The sequence below is a fragment of the Phragmites australis genome, chromosome 24, assembly GCF_958298935.1.
Source record: "Phragmites australis chromosome 24, lpPhrAust1.1, whole genome shotgun sequence".
Lineage (NCBI taxonomy): Eukaryota > Viridiplantae > Streptophyta > Magnoliopsida > Poales > Poaceae > Phragmites > Phragmites australis.
This window is the reverse complement of record NC_084944.1, coordinates 2,978,363-2,998,915: the sequence shown is the minus strand read 5'-3', so window position 1 is coordinate 2,998,915 and position 20,553 is coordinate 2,978,363. Positions and strand designations below refer to the sequence as shown.

The 20,553-nt window shown below is 48.2% G+C and overlaps 1 protein-coding gene across 1 annotated transcript; it reads right to left on the bottom strand.

Annotated features, from left to right (window-relative positions):
- Positions 1-12,955: 12,955 nt before the first annotated feature.
- On the bottom strand, positions 12,956-14,693 carry LOC133907766 (arogenate dehydratase 1-like). Its single transcript, XM_062349849.1, has one exon. The coding sequence runs from the start codon at positions 14,509-14,511 to the stop codon at positions 13,258-13,260; it is 1,254 nt and encodes a 417-aa protein (XP_062205833.1). The 5' UTR covers positions 14,512-14,693; the 3' UTR covers positions 12,956-13,257.
- Between the last annotated feature and the right edge of the window lie 5,860 nt (positions 14,694-20,553).

Sequence of the window (20,553 nt, the reverse complement as noted above, 5' to 3'; positions counted from 1 at the left end):
GCATTAGAATGCATATGAAACAAAGCAAAGTGTATACAAGTACCAATTTTCGTAGAATGTCTATATAGTAAATATGTACATAGCATGATATTATATTATTTATTTTTTCTTATTTTTCTCACCTCAGCAGCACTTAGAATAGGAATCATTGTATATTTTTGCTCAATTTTGATATAAGAAGTGACGGCTATGGACACAAATGTGTGTTTTAAAAACGGTGCAGAAACTTCTATGGGCAAGAACTAAATATTCCGGGCTGAATTTGGCCTCAAAAAATTTGTCAAATCCGATAAAGTCGGGGAGAAATCGATGTAACTTTTTCTGTAGATGTCTATCAAAATATCGCAATCGGAATCCGTATGCAAAAGTTATGCCTGTTTTATTAAAGGCATTCCGAGTCACAATACAAAATGCGATTGTTTGCATGAGATATTCAGAAATTCATAAAATATTAATACAAATTTAGATGAGAAAAATTTTATATGTAAATTATAACCCTTGACGAAATTTGGTAAAATAAGTCACTAGTGACGGGGCACGGTTGTGACCCGTCACTGATGACCTTCGATAAAGAAGATTAAAAGGATAAAATATCCAATTTCTATCATAATTACATGATAGGTAAGGTGATAAGGGGGTTCACGCGTGGGGCGAGGTTGCGGATTCAATTCCCGCAGAATGCAAAGACTGAAAACACTGTGAAAAATAGCATGGCTCGTGGAGCATATGCGATGGGCCCGCGTTGGGATGGTTCGGGTGAAAAAATATTTTTTCGCTCTTTTTGTGTCCAAAAAATGTGAAAAGGTTCATCAGTCATAACCCGTGAATGACCTCGTTAGTGACGAGTCATAATCCGTCACTAATAATCTTTCATCAGTGACGCGTTCAGGGTGACAGATGCGGGACCCGTCACTAATAACGGTTATTACCTATCACTAATGACTTTTTTTTCATATAGTGGTGTGGATGTGTATCACTCTACCACTAAAGATTCGAGTGCTCTTCCACTCGAGTTTGAGCTACTTTATTCTTCTAAAGAAAAGATGGATAGTTCTTCGTGAGCATTCTTGTTTTCCACCCTTTTTTTACATTCAACCGTAGCATTTCGCAGTTTGCACTAGTGTAGCATTTTCCACACTTCTAAAAAGCATGTCATGAATACATGCATACGTGGAATATATTGGATCTGGTCGCAGGTTGAACAACCTTTGGGATCTTTCGTTTGCAAGTAGTTAATTATTAATATCTATGGCCAATGATTCTTTTCAACCGTGTCTAGAATTTCACTATACTTTCTACTCCCGTAGAAGGGGGGGGGGGGTAGAAATTAGATCTAGCCATTGACTTAGGGGTACTATAGTCTATTTTTGTAATACATACTCTCTCTGATCCTAAATAAAAGTCATTGAGGTTTGTCCTAAGTCAAACCTTTTTAGCATTGAGCATTAATAAAAAAAAAATCATATAGATTGATAATATAAGGTTGATATTACTAGATTCATCATGAAAAGTATTTTCATGATACATAAGTCTTTCTATTTGAAATAACATACTTCCTATGATCCCTTAATTATATAACTCCATATAGCTCTTTTCACAATGCCCCAAATATAAGTTCATTAACAACTCCAAGACACATTTTTACCTTTACTTTCTTATTTTGCCCCTATATAAGTGCATCTAATCAATAAAGTAAATAAGCCAACCATACTAGTAGTGCACAATGACTAGAAGGCAATAGGGTCTTCGCTCATCTACCTTAATTCATGTGCACAAGTTCAAATGAACTTAGGCCATTCCTGATACGATATCACGAGCTAATGTCTAAAAGATTGCCACATCATATAAATACTAAGTAGACATAAACTCTCCAATGCACTGTATCTAAAATGGAATCCACATAATTAATATGCATTCTCTCCCCTCACCTCACATCATATACTACCTCCGATCCCAAATATATATAAGTCCATTTAGGTTTTTCCTAAGTCAATTTTTTTTATCTTGATGTTAGTAGATTCATCGTGAAAAATACATTTATAATATATAACTCTTTTTATTTAAAATAATATAGTTTATTAGATATTATTAGTCAAAGTGGTATATTAGAGACCATGTTGATGTTCTAATGGACTTAGATTTTGGATCGAAGGGAGTAAGACATAAGCTGCCCTAATACATGTTTATGCTATGGCCATCTCTTGGATTTTGAGCCCAGCTAATATTTTATGGAAGACACTAGCTCTTTCTCTTAATTGTCATATCATCTTTTGCCATACATAACTATCTAATTAATATCTAAGACATTGTGCATCATGAAACATTTTGAGTGACCTTATATAAGGAATCTGAAGAAATATTTTTGTAAGTAGATATTACTAATCAAAGTGTTATATTGGAGACCATGTCAATATATTAATAGACTTGTCCTTAAGATTAAAAGGAGTAGTACTTGGCTATACCTAAGCCTACTTAGGACTTTTTTACTAAGCCTAATTTGCAGTCGCGCCAATGCTACACGCGCCGCTCATGATCGCTGTCTCGGCCTGCTCGAGCGTGCCACTTCTCGTCACCGTATTCAAGGTGACGGAACAGTTATTACTCGTTACTTATAATTCTTTTTTCATGTGGTGCTAGTACCTCTCCCTGATGGGCGGCGCCACGGTGACATGCGCCTTGAGGATTTGGACGGCGGCGTGAGTAGGGTGCGGCGGCAGTGGTTGGGCGGTCACGTTGTTCCTGAAAACCCACGATGAACAGCGCTGGGCAGACGGATGTATGCGGCGGCCGCGGTGGCGTGGAGTTCTGCGGCAAACCGGGGCGACAGGCGACGGTTTAGTAGGCGAGGCCGTGGAGGCCTTTGGGATACTTCGACGCTCAGTTCGTTAATTGCTTGCATCGATTTTTCTACTTCTCTGAGACAAATTAATCGCATCAACTTGTAGCGGTGCCATACATGCGTAATTGGAACGTGCAGCTGATTTACGACTTGATTGCTTACAATGAATAAGGAGAGTTCGGGTTCGTGGTATTGCTTACACGAACATCGATTGTAAATGAGATTCCAAGAAAAGTTTGTGCTGGTGGTAAATGGATAGAATAATGCTTCAAGTGATGCGCGGACGTGCCCCCATCTCCTACACCGCAGAAGCCTGGGCCATGGCCGCCATCTCCCAAAGCCGTTTTACACGTACGATCTTCCTCGTCGTATAACCCCCGTACAGCCAACGGCGGGCAAAGACTCGCGACGCCGCCGCTACTGCTTGCCGTTATACCGCCGATCGATGTGCCATGAACCCAAGATCGGATGGAAGTGCGGAAGAGGCGGCCAAGTGAGGAGACAGAGAAAGGAGGCAGACACAACTGGCCACTATTAAATAAACACGGATCGTCGACGCCTGGCTTCCATGGCCTCTAGCTCCAAGAAAGGAGGCGGATCATACAAACTTAACGAATAAGGCCATCTGCGGCAAATCGATCGGTACGTTCGATTGGCTTAACCACTGCAAAGAAGCCAACATGTGCAAATGCGTTATGTCGAAAAATATTAGCTGCCTCCAATTACGTATGGCAAAATAATTTGCTATATTATATATATATAGCTGCTAGATTTGATTTAGTGCAGATCAAGATTGAAATATAAGGTTAGACAGGGCGTTCATGAGAGAGATTCTGACGACTCCTAGCATGCTCATATATTGAACATCAATTCCAGTCCATAACTGGTTGATTAAAAACCACTAAATATATAGCGATGAAGACAGCGATGACATTACAATCGAGTATGATTACATGCATGATAACCAATGATAAGCTCGGACCACGATCATGAAACGTCTTCCGATCCCCGTTCGCTTTTTTAATTATTTTTTGCACACTGTACTATGGTCAGCATTACCAGCTAATTTTATGCGTCTGGATATGTATTTTTCGTACATGCTTTCGTCCTGGATGTTTTATTGGTAGAATCGATCGGGCATTGAATTTGTTTGAATATCGCATTGAATATTATCAAGATGTAACCCTTAGATGTTCTTTCGCATCAGATGTACATGTGGCTAACGAGAATCATTCCCATCGTTGACGTACATAGGTGCAATATAATATGTCTTCAGTTTCTAAGAGAAAAATAGAAAGTCACACGAAAGAAAACTCAACTCTAAATATCAGCAAACAATAGATGTACAGTACATATATACGTACTTAGCTCGTTGACAATGTAACACATAATAGTATATGTTTCAACATGTCAAAGGTTGATGCATGAATTGAAAACACACGCTAACAAGTGGCAGAAGAGATGATCGGTAAAGAGATCTAGATTTGTGGTCAGGGTTTCGAACTTGTTCATAAGTCCGGATTTCCTATATTAGTCAAGCAACAGAACAGAACGGATTTCTGCAGAGACTTGAATAGACACACTTTGGCACTGTAGAACCTTATGATTTGATGCAAGACATTGTCTAGATTCTGGAAACCAGTTGCGCACAATATATCGACAAAATATGGTGTATACTTGTCAAGTTAGCATGCACACAATGACACAGATGGTACTGTGCTTTGTAGACGAGCAGTACAGCGGTTGCTAATGCATGTTTGCATTTGTATATATACGCCTTCCCTGCAGAGACAACGGCGCGTTCTAATATTCTACTATATCGTTTAGTCGCCTTCATTAATTATAATCACTTACCAGAGAGTACAATACGCTCATCCATCAGCACCTCAGCAGTCATGAACGATCCAAGCTGCACGCAACTTGCAGTATAACCCCCAAGCAATAAGAGTGGTGTTGCTTCGTCGTGAGGAGAACAATAGATCTATAGCATGCCGTGAGGAGAAACATGCATTAGAGCCTGATAACCTTGCAGGAATAGGGGTTTGACGCTTGTATCGTACACATTATCCTCTCCAGAAATCATGGCTTCCCTCCAAAGCTTAGTACAAAATTATTAGTTACTTATAGCTGTTCCAAGCTAGCTTCGAATGTCAACCTTCTTTAAGAAAAACGAATGTCGAATGTCAACTTATAAGCTTGATTTTTCAATGTTATTTGATCTTTTGGTATGTTCAGTCCATTGATTTTTGGTGCCCATTATCCTTCAAAGAGGTAGTTGGAGAAGGTAGAGATTGGACATTGGGGCAGGGTCGGTTTGCAGAGCTTCTGACGGTTGTTGCCGAGGAAGCCAGCCAGGTCGCGGCAGCTGGCGGAAAGTATGCTGGGTATGGATATGCAGACGTGGCTGGCTGATCCGTCCATAATCGATTTTGTTAGCGTTAGCTTTGGTCGCCAGCTCGTTTTCTGCGTAGTCTCCTTATCTTGTTCCTGGCCTAGGTCGTGCTGCTGCTGTGCTGCGTCGGCATTGCCGGCGGCAGCTTTTGTTTCGTTGTTCTTGTTTCGTTTGAACCTTGGTTTGCTTTCATGTCAATGTGAAGATACAGCTCTCCTTCGTATTATCGAGGAAGAATAGACTGAACCAGTCAGTGCTGCTGGACAGAAAAATCTTGTGCAGCTTTGTAAGAGTGCAAGAGATTCGAATTATCGAAGTTACATATCCATGTTGCTTCCTCGAGCCAACTAAGGGTACAAATTAATTAATCTATTTTTTTAAAACGAGAAACATTCTCTGCTTTGATTGCAATCAGCATAATAGTATACAGACAAACAACATCCACCAGATACAACAGGAAAAACTCACGAGACAAACACAAATTAATTAATCTAAGGTACTTATCGACCCTCGTTCAACTAATAATAGTATTTTTTTAAAAAATAGGCCTTGCGAGCTTTGTTTTCATCCTAACTGGCCCGGCCCAAGGATAGACCGACCCATAACAATATCGATCCGGCCCACGACTGGAGCGCGAGAAAACAGCCGAAATGCCGGGCCGCTCCCACCCTGGCTGGCTGGTTGCTGCTTCTACCTCCGCCCTGCCGGTCCCGGCCCGTCTCCCGAGTTCGTTGAAACGCCCGCCTCCCTCCCGCAGACGCCCGTCGCAGCTCACAACGACGCGGCGCCGTGGGTGGCGTGTGGGGCGGCGGCACACGATCGGTGCGCCCGACCGGGCCATGCGTGCGCGGAGGCGCGCTGTTGTTGGTGCAGGCGCCGCTCCTGGCTCGTGGCGAGCGCGCGGGATATGCCGCCCCGCTGCGTACGGGGTGCAGGCCACGGCGAGCGGCTCCCGTCAGTTCCCAAACGCTCTTGCGCGCCGCGCCTGCTCGCGCGTCACCGATCAAGCATTCCGGCCGGGTCAGACACCCACGCAGCCACGCTCGTGCACCGGCTGGGACCGGAAGGAGATCGGACGACTCCTTCAAAGTGTTCAGGCCACACTAACCCATCAACCATGGTTGTTTTTTTAGTGGATCAACCATGATTTGATCAAGAGAAGTACTATAAGCTGACCTTGCCATCAACCATGACTTGGAAAGCATCGAGCATTAGTCGTGTTCTTGCTTCTATCGAGAAAATTGATTTTTTTTTCCACCTTCGAGAGCACGCTTCGCTAAAATACACTCTCAACGTGCAACACTCTAAAATGCTACTCTCGACACAAAGGCTTCGCCGAAATATCAATCTTCGATGAATTTGCCTTTGACCCCACCTGTCAGTCATCTCTCCACTCTTATCCTCCCTTCCTCTTCATCTCCGACCATCTCCTTGTCTCCCTCACGCGGTGCTAGGTCCTGCTCCACCTTCCACTGCCGCGTCGGGGACTTGTTCCTCCTCGCCGCCGCGGAGGTCGGCGTCGGCGCCGGGGTGCGTATCCCGCGAGGAGCGCGTTGAGCAGGTCGTCGCGCTCGGCGGCCTCGCGTTTGAGCCGCTCCGCGCAGGCCCGCAGCACGGCGGCCTCGTCCTCAGCAACCACGGCGCGCGCGAGAAGGTGGCGCTCAGTCTCCATCCAAGCAGCCCGAGCGTTGGACCGGGCGTCCTCGCGGTGGCACACGCGGAGCTGGTCCTCGGCGGCGAGCAGGCGCGATGCCAGCAGGAGGTTGCCCCCGCGCCGGGAGGCAAGGGGTTGGGAGATGGTGGCCCGGTGGCGGAAGAGCCATGGGGCGGCGGGAGGACGAGTCCATAGCCCCGCGACGGAGAAGGGAAGAGATTGACCGGAGAAGAAAAAACTAGGGACGAAGATGACTCTGACACATGGGATCAGGAGTATAATTGTCTAAAGCGATAAATTACAACGAAGAGAGTGATATTTTAACGTATTGCATGTTGAGAGTGTTATTTTAGCGAAGCCTAGTTTTAAAGGTGGGAAAAATCAATTTTCTCGCTTGTATCTAACCAGTTGAAAGATTATTTTTATTTTTATTTTTACGAAAGCAACACAAACCGAACAATAACGCTCATGGGCCTACGTGCATTATTGCGTGTTCATGCCATAAAAAGGCAAGACATCGCACGATCGTGAGTGCACGCCATTGGTTGTGCGCATGTGATCTGCATCCCCTTTCCTGCACCAATACTTGTGCTCCTGTAGCTATTATTCATTCATTCTGGTACCATGTGCTCCTGGAGTTTGCCTTGTAGAAACCGCCGAGTCATTGGAGGAGATGACGAACTCGAGGCAGTGAATCTCCACGCACACTGCGGTTCAGGCTCCGTGGATTATGCCTGGCCTAACTCAAGGAGAAGTGGAGAACTGCCGGAATCTCCCGGTCGACCTACTATCTCCGTTCATGTAGGACTGCAGGAGAGAAGCCATATATCACCGATGTTGCTTACTATTACTAGGTATAGTTTAAATCTGAGAGGAAAGCAAGTAGTAGAAATATAATTTGGTACTGCAGTGACTGGTGAGTATATTTATGGTATATTTGGTTTGTATCTGAGTTGATCACGTCTAAAATTAATTGATAATTGTTTGGTTGATTATCATAACTATGATAAGTTATATTTTATTAGTCTCTTGGCTCACACAACCATACATTTAGTTTTTTGCTAATTTTGTCACACTTATAGCTAAAAATTATTAATCATATTTGACTAACTTTAAATGTGACAAACTTAGACGCGAGCTAAACAGACTCTCAGTTTATACTCCAACCTCCAAGATGTGATAGATCACACACCTTCCATGAGTTTTTGCAAGAAGGTGTTTGCACATGATTCAGATCCTAGTGGAATCATCTTTGATGCTTACTCCTCACTACCTCTTTGGGCAGATTTCCTCAAATATATGAGCAATAAGGATTTGATTCACGATGCCTACAGGCAACTGCAATCTACATCCCAGATGTTGGCTCAATATCAACTACCCCAAGGTCCCCCTTGGTGGTCACCTGCTGCTTCTTCAGGATGAAGATCAGTTTGACAACGACCAGGAGAACGAGGAAGAGGAGTGATATGGTACTTTTGTGGTTTCTGTGGTTCTTTAGCTATTTTGATTATGCTCTGATCTATTAGTGTTGTTCCAACATTTAGTATGCATGCTTCTATATCACGATGTTGCCTTAAATTTCTTTCTTTTGGATGATCTTTTAACCTCTTGTTTCATATTTAAAGTTGTAAACTTTATATGGCGAATGATTCTGTTACTCGGTTAATGAGGAACTAACACTAGGTCAGTTGGCAAAGCTCTAAGGGTGGAGCAAGCTGGCCAGGGATTGATCCTTGGTCCCTGCAGGCTAAAAAAGGCCGGCATGCTTGCCCCTTTTTTTAAAAAAAAAAGTTAATGGAAATGAGGTTCCCGCTGGAAAAAAAACCAGATTCCTCTCCGGCTCCAACTGCATAGGAGAGCTAGAAAATTCTCCGAATAATTTCAACGATGAGTCATGATTTCCCAGGTGCCCCAGGATATGGTACGTGATAGTAAAACTAAAACGCAAACGTTGTCAGTAAAATCGGCAAGCCTCTGGTGCGCGCATACATGTGACATACATGTCATGTAAAAAGGACAGACAAGAACAGAGGCCACACAACATGTAACACCACGCGACGTAGCTGTTGGTACGGCGGTATTGCTTCTCATCGTGATTCCAGAGCTCCAGGCCATGTGGAGATGCATTGCACACGTACAACAAAAGGCAAGACGTTGGTCCGAGCCATCGGTATTCCATGGTAGAGCTTTGCCACACGGTGTGGAGTTTGTCCATTCTTTCTCTCCAGTCTCTGCCCTTACCCTGTGCTCTGATAAGCAGGGGTGGATCCGAGGGGGCTTAAGTCCCGTTACCTTTGAGTGTATTTGGGAGTTCGTAAGCCGCTCTTTCAAATTTTTGATATGAAAAAGAAAGAAGTTGTGAAAAGGAGGAGGAGTAGGAAGGAAGAACCTTCTACTTAGTGGTCTGAATTCGTCATTACTGAGAAGCAGATTTCGCGAAATGTAGAGTAACATATGAGGAGCACAAGCTGTTTCACTACCTCATGTGGAGGGTTCTTGGAAGAACTCATGACTTGTGACCCCCGATGTGTCTGTTTTCTGCAACATCCAAACGCCCGTACGTCCCTGGGCCACACGTGTGAGAAATTCACACATCTGATACGAGAATCTCCTAGGCCATGGTTGCTGCGACTGCTTCATCGCATGTTTCCTCCATGTTCAGTAAGAACACTCCTGTGAACCAGAGGCAACAAGTGCTAAACGCTCTTGGGGTCAACGCTAAAACAACAAACAACCACTTCTTAGGGTTGTCAGTGTTCATTGGGCAATTCAAACAAAAAGCATTTGAGTACATAAAGCAAAAAATATGGGTACATAAAGCAAAAAATACGCCGTATACAAGGTTGGAAAGAAAAGCTTTTGTCCAAGGTTGGGAAGGAAATCCTGATTAAGGCGGTAGCACAGGTGATTCAGACTTATGCCATGTCATGTTTGAACTTGACACAGGTATTCTATGACTATCTAAGCTCGATCATAGGCAGGTTTTGGTGGAACCAATAGGAGGAAGATAGGAAAATCCATTGGATTAGTTGGGAGAAAATGACTAGGTCGAAGAAGATAGGAGGTCTTGGATTTAGCGACCTACACGTCTTTAATCTTGCCATGCTGGCTCTACAAGCGTGGAGGTTCCTATCAAATCCTGAATCCCTATGTGCTCATATTTTAAAAGCCCATTATTTCCATGATGGTGATTTGCTCTTAGCTAAAGCAAAATCAGGCATATGCTACACCTGGCGTAGTATTCTGAAAGGACAACAATTAGTGAAACAGGGTTTGATCTAGAGGGTTGGAAATGGAGAACATATCCACATTTGGAATGACCCATGGCTACCGAGAGGACTTACATGTAGGCCAGTGACAATAAGAGGACAATGCATTCTAAATTGAGTGTCAGAATTGATAAACCCAGTTACACTAGAGTGGGATTCAGACTTAGTTCAATCGATCTTCTGTCCGGAGGACACTGAAGTGATACTGTCGATTCCAATAAAAGAGCAATTTGACGATATTCTGGCCTATAAGTTGGGGATCATATTGAGGGATCAAAAACTGCATAAAGATGCTGATACAACAGATGGAGAGATGCAAAACAACTATATGTGGATGAAATTATGGAAGTTGCAATTGCCAAATAATGTTGAGATGTTTCTATGGAGATTTGCTTACAATAGCCTGCCTTTTTACATGAGTCTTTTTCGCAAAAGAGTCAAAGATGTGGACACAAGATGCCCTGTGTGCTACAGATTGGATGAGGACGGTGGTTATTTGTTCCTGAAATGCAAGTGGGTGAAAGAAGTCTGGAAAAAAAGAAACTATGGAGCACATTCGTCTGAAACTACTCAGCTGCTCTTCGTTGCAAGAGATGTTCAAATCAATATGGACTTTAGAGACTGATACTCAGGTGAAGACATGCATATTGTTGTGGGTACAGTTGTTGTCAAGAAACCAAATAAATGCTGGCGAGAGCAGTAGGAATCTGAATTCAATTAGTCACCATATCACACACTCCTTGACTGATTGTGAGCAAATACAAAGAAGACAGCTGCAGTAGCACAGCGAGCTTATGCAAAATGAAAACCCTCTCCAAATCCTTACTTGAAGATTAATGTCAATGGCTCCTTCAATGAAATTCAAAACCAAGGTAGCTGGGGTTTCGTTGTGCATGACGAACAAGGAACTATTAGAGCAGCAGGAGCAGGGCATTTGCCAAGGATTGTCAATGCGCTCCAAGCCGAGATGGAAGCAGCTCTGATGGCGTTGAAATATGCTAATGAATGGAGTATGTCTCGTATTGTCCTTGAATCAGATGCAACGAGCCTGGTCTCAGCCTTGACGTCGACTTCACTGGACCGGTCCACTCTTGGTGCGCTAGCAAAGGAAGCAAGAAGGATACTACAATGGTTGTTCATCGAAGCTAAGGTGCATGTCTGCCGCGAGCTTGTAATTATGTAGAAGATCCCTTAGCAAATTTTGGTTTCAATCTTGGTGGGACTGGTTCTAATATTTTGGCTGGACCGGTTCCCAGATTTTGTACTCGGTATGGCAGCAAGCTATCTAGTTGTATTGCCATCTAAGTGGAACATGTTTCCTCTTTAAAAAAAAACTGCAGACTGGCCCTCGCGCCTTTTCCTGTGAAAATCATGTTCCGCACGCGACCACATGCGTCCAATCTCGCATCGCAGTCGTTTACCTGTCGAAGCGCACACGGCGGCTGGGTTAGGGTTAGGGTTCGGGGAGGTCCGGGGGGCGGGGGTCGGCGAGGCGGAGGTGGTGGGCGGGGGGCGGCTGAGGTCGGGCGACGAGGGCGTCAAAGCAACAGCCCGACAGCGCCGGGTTAGCATGACGGCAAACGACGGGTGGCGGATTCAGCGGTGGGGATTCGTCGGAGACGATGGAGGAGGGTGGGGCAGAGGTGAGCACGTCGAGATGGGGTTGCCGGAGGTGAGGAAGAAGGAGGAAGGCGGAGGCGAGCACGTCAGGTGGTGGATACGGCGGCAGGAAGTCGCCAAAGATGGTGGAGGAGGGCAAGGCGGGGGCGAGCACACCGAGATGGGATCACCGAAGATGAGGAAGAAGGAGGAAGGCGGAGGTGGGCACAGCGGGTGGCAGATCCGGCGGCAGAGAGCCGCCAGAGACGATAAAGGAGGGCAGAACGAGAGTGAGCATGTTGAGATGGGGTCGTCATAGGTAAAAAAGAAAGAGTGAGGCGAAGGTGAATGGCCCGTCATTTAGCTTTTGGGATGGGGGCGTTCGTTCGCTTGCTCGTGAGTGGGTGCGAATTAGAACCGTCCCTTTTCCTGTGCCCTGCTGTTAGTCCTCCTTTCTTGCTTGAGCCGAGGCTTTATTCTGACATGCGGAACTGGGTTCCAAATACTCTCGTTATCCAGCGCGATTTGATGGATGGTGATCGTGTGGCGTCGAGGATCAGATCAGAGGACTCGCTTATCAGCGACGGCTACGTCTGTTCAGATTTGTTTTCCCCTCCCTCTGTCGTTTCACATGTGCGAGTGCCATAGCTGGCAACGCAGGGAGGTTGCAGAGTACCAGGACCAGCCTCTTGCTTGCTTAAAGTGCAGTAACCCTGCGTATTGTATGCTAACACGCTTCCTGAAAGCACGGAGCTCAAACAATAATGCAACCAGTTTACAGATTATCTGGAGCTCAAACAATAATGCAAACAATAATGCACACAAAAGATTCCCTGATGTCTGCACAGAGCCCCACAAGGATCCAGAATTTCAGATTCCCCAATCGAGTCGACGAGTTGTGGCTTTGGAGTGACGGCGAATGCCCCCAAAAGAGAAAACAAGTGTGCACGTCTGTCGGTGTATTAGCCCTAGTACAGATCAGTTGAAAAAATATTAGCAAGGAGACTTGTGGTGAGTGATTGACAGCTTCTTCTTCTTTTTTTCTTTTGCAAGAGTGATAGACAGTTTATGGCGGTAATCAAGATCCTTTGCAGGTTCAGTGATCGACTACTGAACTTCACATGTTTGTAAAGACTAAACACAGCGAAACGGATGCTGAATATCAAGACTGCAATAGAGATTCGAAAGTTTCTAGCAAGATCTAGCGCAACAAAATCACAAGAATCCGGTCGTGATCATGGCATCATCTTACACATCCTTCAGCTGGCATCATCACCAAGCTTAAACCTAAGCACACAGCTAATCCAGCGGCAATAGAAAGATTCTTATTGCACCTGTACAAAAAAAAAATTACTGAGCAGCAGCAGCAGCAGTATGCAAGCAGCTATCTCACTGAAGCTAGTTGTTCGATACTAGGATGGACAGCAACAAATTAATGCTCCAATCGCAGCAAACTAGTAGCTAATTTCGATTCTTTCGGTCCACCGGTGTGATCCTCTCCTCCTCATTGCAGGTCGTAGACAGTGGTGTCGGCGGCGTAGCAGCCAAGGACGCGCACGAAGACGGCGAACCTCTCGATCTCCTGGATGACCTCGCGGACGCGGGGGTCGTGCGCGGTGCCCTCGCAGTCGACATAGAGGACGTGCGGGAACGCGCGCAGCGTCGGCGCGCCGCGGGCACTCGTGTCCAGGATCATCACCGGGGGGCGCGCGCCGCCGCTGTCGCTGACGGCGTCGTTGTTGATGACCTCCAGCTTGGTGAGGTTGATGTTGCGGGAGGAGAAGGCGGAGAGCACCTTGAGAACCACCGTCATGGACCCGCCCCGGTGCGCGACCACCATGCTGGTCTTGGCGGCGGCGTCCACGGACAGGATCACGGGCGAGGGCGGCCTGGAGAGCAGCAGGAAGCGCGTGACGTTCCAGGACTCGTCCTGGAGGCCGTGCGCGAGCACGTCGAGGCCGTAGAGGTCGGCGGCGCGCGGGCTGGCGATGGCGGCGGTGTCGAGCAGCTTGTTCGACCGCAGCATCTCCACGGCGCCCGCCGTGTCCTCGACGGGCTCGCGGTCCACGCCGAGCAGGGCCAGCGCGCGGCCGCAGTGCGCGAGCGCCATCGGGTGGCTGATGACGCGGCGCACCTCGGCGGCGCGCACCCCTGGCATGGCGAGGAGGCAGTAGTGAACGAAGAGGTTGATCTCCTGCACCACCACCAGGTCGTGCCGCAGCAGGAGGTCGTAGTTCCGCAGCGTGGTGCCCTCCATGGTGGACTCCACTGGGAGTATGGCCCGGTCGGCGCCCCCGCGCTCCACGGCAGCCAGCGCGTCCGCGAACGCGCGGCATGGCACGGTGTCACATCCGGGCAGCGCCGTCTTGGCCGCGAACTCGCTGTACGCGCCCGGCGCGCCCTGGAACGCCACGCGCAGGCCGAACCCATCCTGCAACCCGTCCCCGCCGCCCGTGCTCACCGAGAGGTGGATCCGGTCCGCACGGCCGTTGATGCGCTGCGCCTTCCCGTTCACGCCCTTCTTCGCTTGACCGTTGACGGCCTTCCCCTTCCCGTTGACGCTGCCGTGCCCTCCCTTGCCGTCGCCGTTGATCTGTACCTTGCCGTTGGGCGGTTTCTCGGCCGCGTGCCCGTTCACGCCGTTGATCTTGACCGCGGCGGGGACGAAGGAGGGGGAGGAGGAGGGCCTGTGCCTGTTCCGGTGGGACTTGGGGAGGAGGAGGTGCTTGGGGAGGTGGAGGGAGGAGGTGTAGGCCATAGAACGCCGCGCCGCGCCGCGCCGGTGGGGAGAGGTGGGAGGTGGGGATTGGGTGCTGAGGTCGGGGTAGCTTAGCAAACAGGTGCGGTGGGCGGACCTTTATAGCCCCGGAAGCAGAGCGAGATAAATGCAGATCAGAGCATAGGCCAAGCACATCGCATCGAGCCGAAGTCACAAGCTATCGTCCATTGGTATCAAATGATTAAAAAAAAGAGAGTATAAATTAACATATCGCATGACCGGAGGAGGCAAAACCAAATAAAGACGATTTTTTTTCGACGAACCTTCCAAAAGTAGAGAGTTCCTTTAATTCACTAAATGAGAATGACGTTAACTTAGTTTACGAGGAAAAACGGTTTTGAAAACTTTACAACCGTACAATTTGTTAGAACAAAATATTGGTAAAAAATCTGATAACAACAAAAAAAAGACTGAGACGATCATCTATAGTGCACAAAGATGAAATTGCAGTGGATATTTGCAATAAAATGGGTTATAGGGGGAAATCAACATCAAAATGATTCAGACGTGGTTTTTGCAATTTAAATAAAATCATCAACACATCTTACTTTAGCGTGCGAATTGGTAGCACGACTAGGAGCACGGAGAAATTCAAACTAAACCACTTCTCCGCCTCTCCGGAGCACCGTTTTATTGTGGACAGGACACGGACAGCAGGGTTGTTTTTCATCTGAACGCTTCAGACCGAATCAACTATTTCAATCAGTCGTGGTCGCTCCTCAAATCCACAGCGAAACGGCTGGCGTTCTCGTTCAAACGCTTGTAAAATCTGCAGGCCCGGCCGCGACGCTTTCGCTTGATCTGGACGTATTTTTCCATGTGACTCGGAATCGCGCACCGGAACCGCCATTGGTGCCGACGAGTGATCCTCGCGCTTCCGCTGTACGCAGCTTCCCTCTCCGCCACCGGAGGCTGAGCATCCGGTCGCTGTGAGCTCTTCGTTTCGCTTTCCCAATTGATGTTTGATGCAGCGGGCGTTGCTGTCATGAATGGACAAGGTCACCACTGCTTTTCTTCTGTATTGCCAGTAGTGGTAAGCGAGCAGGCCACAGATCGAAGCTGATAAGTGCGAAGAGTCATGCGTGCTTGCTATCTGCTACATCAATCAGGTAAGAACGGTGCTTGCTATCTGATCATTGTGGCATGTTGGGGAAGAAGTGACAGCGAAGTGTTTAATTGGACCTGATCTTTTTTTTTCAGATTATCTTTTGATTTTTTATTTTATTTCCTTTTTTAAGTTGGAATAATGAGTTGCCATAGCCTGTTATTTGGGTTCAAGCTACGTATGCCGAACTGAAATACAGGTCGTCGAAGTTAAGTCACAATTGACATATATTATAGACTATTTCGGGGTAGAATCATTGCTGACAGGATCGTCGATATATGAATCGTTTTTAACATGATGAGCGGTGAGCTGACCGCCGCCGCCAAAACTGTATTGTCGATGTGTTGGTCGTATCATTATATCATGCATACAGTCGGGTTGTTGCAAAAAAAGTATAGCAAAAAACATAGAATTGAGTAGCATGGAATAGGTTGTTTCGATCGGTAAACGTGATCGAACTATTAGGTGTTGTTTGGTTTGATGGATTTATGGTGTAATCAGACCACAGCGTAAAGCCATTTCATTAGTTACTGTTTGGTTCGTGTGCACTACTATCGAATACCCAGTAATCGGTCACAGTTCAATACAAGGCCCATTACATCCAAAGACCAGTGGTACCAGATCTCGTTCCCGTCAGGACCTCTGCGCTCATTCTCCTCCTCCTCCTCTCTCTCTCTCTCCGCAGCATCGGCCCAGCGAGGCAAGTAGGCATCAGATCCGACATCGTCTTTTCTCTCTCATGTTGACGCGGCGGCGAACAATAATGCCAAAATGGTGTGGAGGCGACATCGAACCAGCGAAGACACAATTTGTGTGCTGAGCGCATGGTGGATGCTTGTTGGTCTCCGGTTTTTCCGGTGAGCATGAGACAGTATCGGATGAAGCGCCCGGTGAAGACGACATAGTCGACGACGAAGGGGACGATACCACAGGCCAGGCAGCGGAGCCAAGGGAGGCCATGGCGGTGGCCATTGCACCTCGAAGACAATTCATGAGGGGCACACAAGAGGAGTGTTTGAAGGAGATGTCCATGGCTTCAGCCTCCGGGAAGGGCAAAACTTTGCTAAGAGTTTGATATTGTGGTTCAACCAAACAAACTCTGCTTTCACCCGGTTCCTTTTACTTTTCCAGTGTAATGTAATATTTTCTCAGCACTATTCAACAGCACGTTCTGGCATGGATGTGGGTGTGACTGACATACCGCCTTCAGGGGCACCGCGGTCACCCACACACCGGTTCTAGTGCTCCACTCCAGCCTTGGCGCCTCCTTCACCTACATTGCTCCCGTTCCAGGTGGTCGCTGATAACCCTGCGGTTAAGGCCTCGGTGGGCGGTTTCATCGGTGCGGCAACTGTCCCCCTGCAGCGGCCGGTCCTTGCCACTTTGCCCCCAATGAGACATCCTCGATCGCCTGTTGTGCGTTCGGTGGGCGTGGCGACGCTTCCTCGACGTAGTATGAGGGTAGCCGCACAGAGGTCAAGGGTTTCCAACCCAATCACCCAAGCGCAGAATGTGCTCATGCGTAGTCTTCGGATCACATCAGACTCCCGCCCTCCGGACGCTGCCGCATTCGTCGAGTATGAACGCGCCTTCGAGGCTCCGCTGTCCGAGTCGAACCAAGCAGCGATCAGAGAGCTTTTCTCCAAAGGGACTCCTAGCGTCTCTCAGGGCGTCGTGCCGCAGCTGGCGACTGCTTGATCCAATCGTAGTGCTACTTCTTGGTCGCTGGTTAGTTATGGATCCCCAAAACATTTTAGTGTGGAATGTCCGTGGCCTCAATGCCCGGGACCGTCGCGACGTTGTCCGCGAAACAGTCGACCAAGAGCCCGTGTCTCTGCTTTGTCTCCAGGAGACCAAGCTCAGTGTTGTTGACGACGCTCTCATATTGAACATGCTTGGCTCTGCCTTCCGCTACTGCTTCTTGCCGGCCGTGAACACTCGTGGTGGGATTCTAGTTGCATGGCGTGCCGACTCTTGGACGGTATCCAACGTCACGCCTAAGGATCACTCCCTTACAGTCAAGGTTGCCTTGTCGGGTGGGACGCCCTGGTGGCTGACCACCGTCTACGGCCCCCAGCGTGAACACGATAAGATTACTTTCTTACAGGAGCTGCGGGACTCGAGGGTCGGTTGCATTGGATCATGGCTCTTATGCGGGGACTTTAATATGATCTATCGGTCGCAAGACAAGAGCAATGGCGCCCTGCATAGACGATCCATGGGTCATTTTCGTCGATTTCTGGAGGACCTCGAGCTTAAGGAGCTAAACCTGTAGGGCAGGCTTTACACGCGGAGCAACGAGCGCACCCACCCAACCCTAGAGCGGATTGACCGTGTCTTTGCGTCTCTGGACTGGGATAGTTCGTTCCCGGATCACCGCCTTCATAGCCTATCTTCTGATTGCTCCGACCATGCGCCCATTCTCCTCCACACATGCATGAATTCGTCCTTCAAAGGTCGCTTTCAGTTTGAGTCTATCTGGCCTCGGTTTCTCGGGTACTTAGAGGTGGTCATGGGGGCGTGGTCCTGCCCCTACGAAGACGTCGATGCTTTCCGTGTCCTGGATTACAAATTGCGGAGCACGGTGAAAGCGCTTAAATGTTGGAGTAAGAAATTTGTGGGAAACGTCCGCTTGCAGCTTGCCATTGCAAAGGAGGTGGTTCACCAGCTCGACATTGCTTTGGAAAGGTGTTTCCTTTCGCCGTCTGAAAACGATCTCAGGAAGGAGCTTAAGTGCAAGTGCTTGGGGCTGGCTTCCCTAGCGCGCGCGATCGCCCATCAGCGGTCCAGGATCTTGTGGTTGTCCGAGGGCGACGCGAACACCAAATTTTTTCAGCTTTAGGCGTGCCACCGTCGGCGCAAGGGTTTCATCGAATCCCTCCAATTGCAGGGCATGACTATGGTTAACGAGGCCGATAAGGCGGCTGCCGCCTTTAACCATTTCAACAGTGTGTTGGGCACCTTTGAGCAGAGGTCGCTTGCCCTTGATTTTGAGTTCCTGGACATCCCGGCCGGAAACCTTGGCGGCCTTGATGTGTGCTTCTCTGAGGCTGAGATTTGGAAGGTAATCCAAGACATCCCAGTGGAGAAGGCTCCCGGGCCTGATGGCTTCTCCGGGTTGTTCTACAAAACAGCGTGGCAGATCATCAAGCCTGACGTAATTCGGGCATTCAACGCCCTCTAGTCTCTTGATACCAGAAGCTTTCATCTCGTCAACCAGTCACTGATGATTCTTCTAAAAAAGAAAGCCTTGGCCCAGGAGATCAAAGATTACCGGCCTATCAACCTCATCCACAGCTTCAGCAAGCTCTTCACCAAAGTTCTTGCCTGCCGTCTCGCACCACGAATGATTGAGCTGGTTAAGCCTAACCAATCGGCTTTCATAAGAGGGCGGCACATTCTTGATAACTTCAGGGCTGTCCAATTGGGGGCTAGGGCACTGTACAAGAAGAAGAAGCCGAGTGTGCTCTTGAAGATTGATATCGCCAAGGCGTTCGATACCGTCTCCTGGGTGTTCCTCCTGGATATGCTGCAGCACCTGGGTTTTTCTCGTCGTTGGCTTAATTGGATTGCGGTGGTTCTCTCTATGGCGAGCACACGCATCCTTCTCAATGGCAACCCGGGTAGACGAATTTGTCACGCACGTGGGCTTCGCCAAGGTGATCCTCTATCGCCCATGCTGTTCGTGCTCGTCATGGAGGCTCTCAACGCGCTAATCGCTAAAGCTGATGGGCTCCGGTTGTTCGAGGATCTCGGGGTCGCTGGCATCAAGAACCGAGCTTCCTTGTATGCAGACGACCTGGTTGTGTTTCTCTCCCCCCGCGAGTCGGACCTCACAATGATCAAGGCAACCCTGGACACATTTGCAACCGCTTCAGGTCTTCATTCCAATCTGAGCAAGTGCCAGCTTTCGCCAATCCAGTGTAGGGACGAGGAGTGGCTCTCAGTTACAGGGCTCTTGCCGTGCCAGGTTTCCCACTTCCCGGTCACCTACCTTAGAGTTCCTCGGTCGCTCAAGAAGCTTCGAAAGTCTGAGGTGCAACCAATAGTGGACGCGGTCGCTGACAGGTTGCCATCTTGGAAGTCCGGAATGCTTACTGCCACCGGTCGGGTGGTTATCACAAAGGTGACTCTGACGGCCATCCCCATCTACCTGTCTATCGCACTGTGCCTTCCGTCTTGGGCGTTGGAGGCCATTGACAAACTCAGGGGGGGCTTTCCTTTGGCGAGGCACTGACATGGTTCATGGTGGCCACTGCTTGGTTGCTTGGACCCGTGTTTGTCGTCCTCTTCCACTCGGAGGTTTGGGAGTCCTCAATCTGTCTTTCCTGGGATATGCTCTGCGCCTTCGTTGGGAGTGGTTGCACCGAGTGGAAAGTGCGCGGACATGGGCTGGTCTGCCGGACAAGCCAGAGCCCATTGTTCATTCGATGTTCGACGCTTCCTTTTCGGTCGAGGTCGGGAACGGCTTAAATGCTTTCTTTTGGACTGATAAATGGATTACTGGCACTTCCATCAAACAGATGGCACCATACCTAGTTCAGGCGATCTCCAAACGTGCCCTACAATCGAGGTCGGTGGCGGACGCGCTGTGCAATAGAGCTTGGGTCCATGATATCTCAGGCGCCCTTACCGTGCAGGTCCTCATGGATTTCCTTCGGGTCTGGGACGTTGTGGAACACTTGCATCTCTCGGACTCTCCGGACACCTTCATTTGGAAGTGGTCGCACAATCATCAATATTCATCCTCAGCAACTTACAACGCCTTCTTCCATGTGCAAACCGTGCTCCCGGGCGCCAAAGAGCTCTGGAAGACGAAGGCCCAGCCGAGGTGCAAGTTCTTCTTTTGGCTCGCGCTCTTCGGTCGATGTTGGATTAATGACCGCCTGCAGCGACATAATCTGAGAAACGGTGGC